Source organism: Oreochromis niloticus, linkage group LG16 (assembly GCF_001858045.2).
Source record: "Oreochromis niloticus isolate F11D_XX linkage group LG16, O_niloticus_UMD_NMBU, whole genome shotgun sequence".
Taxonomy (NCBI): Eukaryota; Metazoa; Chordata; class Actinopteri; order Cichliformes; family Cichlidae; genus Oreochromis; species Oreochromis niloticus.
Window position 1 is genome coordinate 5,568,394 of NC_031987.2, and position 8,070 is coordinate 5,576,463.

The following is an 8,070-nucleotide window of genomic DNA, read 5'->3' on the forward strand; positions in this document are numbered from 1 at the left end:
GGTCCTTCAAGCTTTTCAGAATTGTGCAGACTCTGGTTTTTTTGCCTTGTTTACTGTATTTCTGTGTATGTCTGCACATGCTTGCTGCACCTACTTCCCATTTTCTTAGCAACATATAAAGAAAGAGAGGGTGGCTCAACACTGCACATATTTAAGATAAGATAACCTTTATTAGTCCCACACGTGGGAAATTTGTTTTGTCACAGCAGGAAGTGGACAGTGCAAAAGTTATATAGCAAAATTAGAATACAATAAGAATAGAATAGAAATAAGAATACTGTACACAACTGTAAAGAATAGAAATAAAATAAAATACTATATACAGTATAGTATACTATAATACTATATTTGCAATGAGGAGCAACAATGCATACCAAGAAAAGGGATCAGACTCATGAAGCTCACCTTTGTAACCCGCCATGTACCTGACATAAGGTAGAAACTACATTTATCAAACAGGGAGGTAAAGAGGCAGCGTGATTGGTATGTTTCATAATTCAGATAAGCAGCTGAGGTCTGATAAGATAAGATTCGATCCCAGTCTGAGAAACAGAGACCTTGACCACAGTTGTAACCCACCAGTTAGTCTGCTGATTCTAACCTTAAACAAGACATAAAGAGAAACCTCAAAACAAAAACAAAAAAAACCAAGTAATTAACACTACGCAATAAAGAAAAAAAAGTCAGTAACCACACACAGCACAGTCTGATTCTTGGATTATTTTGAGAACAGATTAATGTAAAATTAGAATAAAACTGGACTTCCAGAAAGCAAACCCAGCCTCACTCTGAGCAGCTGATCAGAGTCAGCTCAGTCAGTTCTGAGTATGCTCAGACTGAGTTAAGCACATTTATGACATTTTTTTAAAACTCCAAAAACAGCATGTGGTCACATCATCAACAAGGCTATTCTGATGATGCAGGTGGTTTATTTTCTCAAGGTTTCTAAGTTTTGTTCAGTTTGATTTCATAAAGTAGCCTGAACCTAAACTGTCTCACATCTTATTTACAATGGGGAAAACTAAAGATGGGCCAGCTGGGATCCTAACTGGGCATGTGCGTATGCTGCCTGCGTATGTGTTACCAGTATTATACTGTAGTTTGCATGCCACATCGACAGAATCAGGAAGTAACGAAACTTTTTCATTTCATACAACGACAACCACAAGAAGCCCCGGCCCTTCCTTTTCCTGCTAAACTTTAATCGAGCCAAGCTATGGCTGAATTTCTGTCAACAAAGGTAAGCAGCATGTATTTGCCATGTAATGTAGTCCATGTAATTCTACCGGTGATGTTATTTCGACTTGATATGCATTAAGAAACATCGGTTTTAACTTATACATACTACTCTGTAAAGGCTTGTGAATAGTTTGCATGTTCAGACGTGTAAACGTTGGTCCTTTACGCACAGACAATTATGCAATAAAAGCTTCATACTTGTTATAAATACAGCAGTAATCTATTCCATATGTGGCATATATTTTAACAGAGGTCCTAAAAGGCTCCAAAATAGCAGAAGAAGCTTTTTCCCAGCATGGTACAGAATCTTTACCAACTTGTGAGGTTTTGAGTTTCTTCATTTAATGGGGCAGAGCATGTGACCCTTGATGTAACGCTAACTCGGTAAAACACTTTCGATTCCGTTTGAATCGTTTTCATTTTACACGAGAGATCAAACTGTTCAAAAGTTCGGAAATGAGTACAGCCCACTAGAAAAGCTCGATATGCATGATGCACGCAAACCAACATCCGGACAAACAAGTCTGAGTCTCTCACACGAACTTCGTTAAAGTCTGTGGAATTAAACGTTTTTCTTGAGCATGACACACAGCATGTCTGCACTATTTCAGGCTACGGACAAACTAAACTCACAGCTCAACAGACTGTGCGTATGGCTTTCGAGTGACCCTGAGTACATCCTGGAGCACTGCGGGGACATCCTATCCGTAAATGAATATAAAAAGGTAATAAAACAAAGCAGTGGTTCAGAGCAGATAAGAGAACTATTGGAAATAATCATTCAAAAAGGAGAAGATACCTGTCAGAACTTTATTGACACTCTGAGGAAGCACCGAAGACACTTCCCACAACTAAAGCAGTTTTTCGTCACTGAAGCTGAAGGTGTGTGAGAGTCCTGCCTGGTCTATATTATATATATATATATATATATATATATACACACACACACACACACACACACACACACATACATACACATATATATATATATATATATATGTATATATATATATACACACATATATATATATATATATATATATATATATATATATATATATATACACATATATATGTGTGCATATATATATATATATATATATACACACATATATATGTGTATATATATATATATATATATATATATATATATATATATATGTGTATATATGTATATATATATATATATATATATATATATATATATATATATATATATATATATATATATATATATATGTGTGTGTGTGTGTGTGTGTGTGTGTGTGTGTGTGTGTGTGTGTGTGTGTGTGTGTGTGTGTGTATATATATATATATTTTTTTTTTTTATAGTTCCAGGTTCATCCACTCCAAGCATGTTTGCTGATGGTAGCAGTGTTGTGTCCCGCAGAGAAATTACAAACACAACTGCAAAAAACATTTCATTTAACATCCAAACAGTAAGCCAGCCGGCAGACAGCAGTTTGTCTGGTAAGAGGATTTTATATTTTCACATAAAGGAAACCATTAAATACACTCATTGACACTTTATATTAGGTACACCTTTTCAACTGCTTGTCAACACAAACATCTACTCAGCCAGTCACATGGCAGCATCTCAGTGCATTAAGTCAATTAGACAAGTTCAAGACAAGCTGCTGAAGCTCAAACCAAGCATCAGGATGGGGAATAAAAATGATGTGAGTGAATTTGAAGTCAATTTAGTTTGGTAGTAGTTCATTATTGTACAAGCAGCGAAACAGCTGGAAGAATAAACTATATTCTATACTACAAATATCTATATAGAGAGAGAATTTTAGAAAAAATATGAAGCGGTTACACTCAGTGATGATTGGTAGTGTGGTGATTCCATAGCTGCTTTGTTAAGCCTGGATTGACAGCTTGGTGGCATGATGGTTATTACTGTTGCCTCACAGCAAGAAGGGCCTGGGTTCAAATCCACAATCTGGCTGGTTTGCAGTGTGTAATTAGAGTTGGGTAATTTAGAATCACCAATTAACCTAAGAATGTAAGTGCAAATGGTTGTTTGTCTCTATGAAATCATCAACCTGCATATTGGTTCATTAAGCAAGACTAGCAGTAATTGCCTTGATTAACAAAGTAGTTGTTCAAACAACAACATTTCATTGCGTTTTCCTGAAGTTTTTAACTTGTGTATAATGAATTAAAACAAATTTCACTCTACATACTTAAATCACTTCAAGTCAATGTAAGTATACTACATTGATCCAGTGTAATCTGATTACATCAAACCACCAAATGCCAAATCTGTTGGTTTGACATGGTCAAAAATGGGTTATTGTACTTGGTTAAATCACGTGGAAAAAGGTGCCATGATTAAATTGTGTTCATCCAACAACAGATTTTTTTGAGTGTAACCTGCTCTGGCACACATTAGCCTTGCAGCATGCGATCAGATTGAGATTGGGATGTTGTGCAACAGGAAATTTGCATCATGGATGTGCAGACAGCAAATCTGCAGCAATTGTGTGATGCTATCATGTCTGTAAGGACCAAAATCTCTCAGGAATGTTTGCAGCACCTTGTTGACTGTATGTCACAAAGGCCTGTTGCAGTTCTGAAGGTGAACGAGTCCAAAACTGGCAAGGTATACCTAATAAAGTGGGCTGTGAGTGTATTTTGCTGCGTTTCAGTTGAGTCAGTAGCTATTTTCAAACATATTTCAAGTTTGTTTTCAGTTTGAGTCTTTTACACACATTTTATTACAACAAGCTGGAAATTAATTTTTGATTCTTATTTTTTCTGCCTCTTACAGGAAATACTAAACCCCAAGCAGATCTCGCTGCAAGTGGTGGCAGTGTTGTATGTGCTGATCAAATATCAGGTGTCCATGTTGATGGGGGTATAAATTTCTCAGTGTGTGTGAATGCACCACAAGAAAACACAGGTAATATTTTGACCTTAGATATTTCACTGTGTAATTATTGTTGTTGCTTTTTGTTAGTCTGTAATTCATAAATCAAATTATGCAAGATTTAAAAAAAAGACTTGTGGAAAGTTAATAATTCCTAATGCTTTTTCTCAGGTACGGTAGAGGACACACAGCCACCTCCTCAGGTACAGTACGAGAATAGTGTTACTGGCAAGAACACACAAAGAGGTGTTCACTGACACAAGCTTGTTTTGATGGTTTTGGGATCACTTAAAGTTAAAGTTATGCTGAATAGACAAACAGGAAAAAACAATTGATATCCTCCAGTTTTAGTAAATATTGCACCTAGCTGGTCTTACCAACTAGGCACAACTTGGTCTTACCAAATAGTGACTGGCTCAGTGCAGCGGGACATTTAGCTCAGCTGAGGTGTTACCGAAGCCTTATAGTGACCTTCGGCTGTTTTCTACTGGTTTGGGTGTTTCTCAACTTCCGTTTGGTGTTACCCCAAAGATGAGGTGCAAGTGTGGTGAGCTGGCTGGCCAATCGAGCATAATAATATCACAGTTGGCAAGTCATTTAATAGGAGTTGTGGCACTGTGGTCAGGTGCCAAGTCCTGCTGAAAAAGGAAATTGGCATCTCCATAAAGCTTGTCAGCAGATCTCCTGGAAGAGGACTGTTTTGGCTTTTGATTTAATACAACACTGTGGTGGAACACCTTCTGTATTCAGCAAGTGAATATGTAGAGCTTTAAAAATAAAATTTCCGTTATAAAAAGGTGAAAACAGTTAATCACACAGGTGAACTTGTTTTTTCTGGAGTAAAGTTTTGTGAATTAAGCCTCACATGGACTTTTCAGTCTTTCAGTATTTTGCTGGACAAATATTTTCCTTGAAATCTAATTAATAATGTAGTTTGGCGTGGATAAGAGAGGAATACATATTGGATAGAGCTAAGAAAGAAAAAAAATAAGGCAACAATGAAAAAAGAGAAAAAATAATAATTTATACAAATGCCTACACTGTAAAAAAAATCCTAATATAAAAGCATTTTACTGTGTATTTTATAGTGTTGTTCTGTTCTTCTAGAATATCATTAAATTGACATAAATAGATTGTGATTTCACATTTCAAATGTAAATTAACGTAAAATCACTGTAATGTAATAAAACATAATTCTCTTGTTTTTTAATATATCTGTCTGTACATATGCATATTTAGATTGTTAAAATACATTCACAAATGTATCATGATTTCACAAATATGTGTCCGTTATTTGAAAGATTGAACTGTTAAATTCAAATGTAATGTTATGGAAAAATATATAAAATGATTCTCATAAACTTTTTTTACATCAAATAATAATAATAATTATTGCTATTTAGGGCGATCGTGGCTCAAGAGTTGGCAGTTTGCCTTGTAATCAGAAGGTTGCCAGTTTGAGCCCCAGCTCGGACACTCTCGGTCGCTGTGTCCTTGGTCAAGACACTTCACCTACTGGTGATGGCCAGAGGGGCCGATGGTGCGATATGGCAGCCTCGCCTCTGTCAGTCTGTCCCAGGGCATGCAATCCATTATTATTTAAACCAACTGTTAACTGTATATTTCTGTACATTTAAGTATTATTATTCATATTGCCACATTCATTGACCTTGTTTATAGGTAATTTCATTGTTTAATCACATTAACATATTCCTAATTTAATGTTTAAAAGCACTTGAAAAAGGCAAAATCCCATCTAAAATTAGGGCAACAAACTGTATTGTCATTACTGAAACCGTATTTTTATGAGAAAGTTATTTTCTGTTATTTCATGGTATTATTTTGGCGCCCCAGCTGCCGGAATATTACTGTTTTTCTAGGATTATTTTTTTTTAACAGTGTAGAAAAAAAACAAATTTACTTCAGACTAATAAACAATACGCTGTCATCTTTTTCAGGGTCCAGCTGTGAGAAAGATCAAGGAGCATAAGGTGGAACTCATTAACTGCCTGATGTGGGATCGCTTCATTCTGCAGTATGTGGATGCCAAAGGAATCCTCTCTCTCAGACAATATGGAAATCTGAAGCACACCTCTAACCCAGAGCAAACTGTAACCAACCTGATAGATCTTCTGATTAGTAAAGGTGAAGAGACCTGTGATCAGTTTCTTCAGATTCTTAAAGATCCTGAAGTTGAAGAAACGTATCCACAACTGAAAAACATTATAAAGTAACTGAGATCAGATTATATGTAATTTTTTAGCTAGGATGAAATTAAATAATGGTAAAGGGAATTGCAAATCGGTTTTTAAAACATTGCTCAAAAAATTAGACTTTGAAAGCACATCAGATATCAATGGGAACTATGGACCCCAAACCACGCCACATGCTTGTCTCAATGGCTGAAAACATCGGGGCATGCTCCTAATGAGTTGACGGATGGTGTCCTGGGGGATCTCTTCCCAGACATGGAACAAGCGACACTGAGCTCCTGGACAATCTGAGGTGCAACCTGGTGCCATCAGATGGACTGAAACATAGTCCCAGAGGTGTTTTGTTGGATTTAACTTAAATAAGCATGGAAGCCAGTCAACAGTATCAATTCCTTCATTCTCCAGGAACTGCCTGTATACTGTGGGCATGAGGCTGGGGATTGCTCTGCACGAGGAGGAACCCAGGAGCCACTGCACCAGCACAGAGTGCACAATGAATCCAAGGATTTCAGCTGCTGTCTAAGCTGTGGTTGGGGGAGGTCTGTGTGTCCCTCCATGGATATGGCTCCCCACACCATCACTGACACACCATCAAACCAGACATGCTGAACAATGCTGGCAGGATAATGTTCTCAACAGCTTCTCCACACCCTTGGATGTCTGTCATGTCTTTCATGGCTTTGTCCAGCTCCCCTGGACTAACCGCCTGTCTCCTGGAATCTCCATCCTCTTGAGACACTGGACACCTTTTTGCAATGCCACGTATCAAGGTGCCATCCTGGAGGACTCGGACTGCTCGTCCAACCTCTGTAGGGTTCTTGTATCTATGCTACCAGTATTGACACTGACCCTAGCCAAATGCATAGGTAATGAAAAAAAAAGAAAAGATGAGGAGGGGAAAATATCAGTGGGCTCTACCTGTAAATCATTCTAATTTCATTAGTATGAAAGCAGCTGAAACTGATTGACAACCCCCTCTGCTATTTAGCAGACCAGATCAATTGACTTGATGTCGTGCTTTGATTAAAAGGTGTTCTTTTAATTTTTTGAGCAGTGTATATACACACTTGCACATTCCCACAATTTTAATGTAACTGAGATATGCCTGTCTGCTTTTTCAAAATAGGGCACTTAAGTGAGGTACTATCCTCAGACTTTATTACTAAATCTTAAAGAATTAAAAATGAAGCATGTGAAATGATTGTGTGTTGGTAGTCTGTATACGATACACTGAGATTTATTGTATACGTGTTATAGCTATGTATTGAATTGAATATTGCCACCAGGTGACAGCATGAAATGTGTTTATATTCTTAGTAGAGTTTTAACTACTGCCGAGGAGAACACAGATGTTACAACACAGATGAAGTTTCACAAAAGTTGAGTGTTTAATGAAATAAAATGAAAACTCTGCTTCTCACGCTGCTTTTTAAACATTTTTCTTTCAATAATAGTAAAAATATGTTGCTGTAGTTTCAGTACATGGCATTTCAAACCATTTAAAAGTATCCTACTAATATCCAAGTAGTTGAGGTTTTCCATTAATAATTGCTGAGCTCTAATTTAATAGCAGAATACACGTTGGTTATTCTGACTGTACTTTCTGTCCCTGTTGAAACAGTAATCCATCACTACAAGTTTCCCCCTCTTGTATAATGTATTCTGCTATAGTGGACACTCTTCATAATCTACCCCAGGGCCTCCTCCCAGTAGGACATGCGCAGCGAGAACACTTTACCCAGG

The 8,070-nt window shown here is 37.0% G+C and overlaps 1 protein-coding gene across 1 annotated transcript; it reads left to right on the top strand.

The window, feature by feature from the left end:
• Positions 1-1,104: 1,104 nt before the first annotated feature.
• Positions 1,105-7,761, top strand: si:dkey-10c21.1 (uncharacterized). Its single transcript, XM_013270197.3, has 6 exons — positions 1,105-1,240; positions 1,851-2,121; positions 2,572-2,709; positions 4,016-4,147; positions 4,286-4,317; positions 6,073-7,761. The coding sequence occupies exons 1-6, from the start codon at positions 1,217-1,219 to the stop codon at positions 6,346-6,348; spliced, it is 873 nt and encodes a 290-aa protein (XP_013125651.1). The 5' UTR covers positions 1,105-1,216; the 3' UTR covers positions 6,349-7,761.
• The last annotated feature ends 309 nt before the right edge of the window (positions 7,762-8,070 follow it).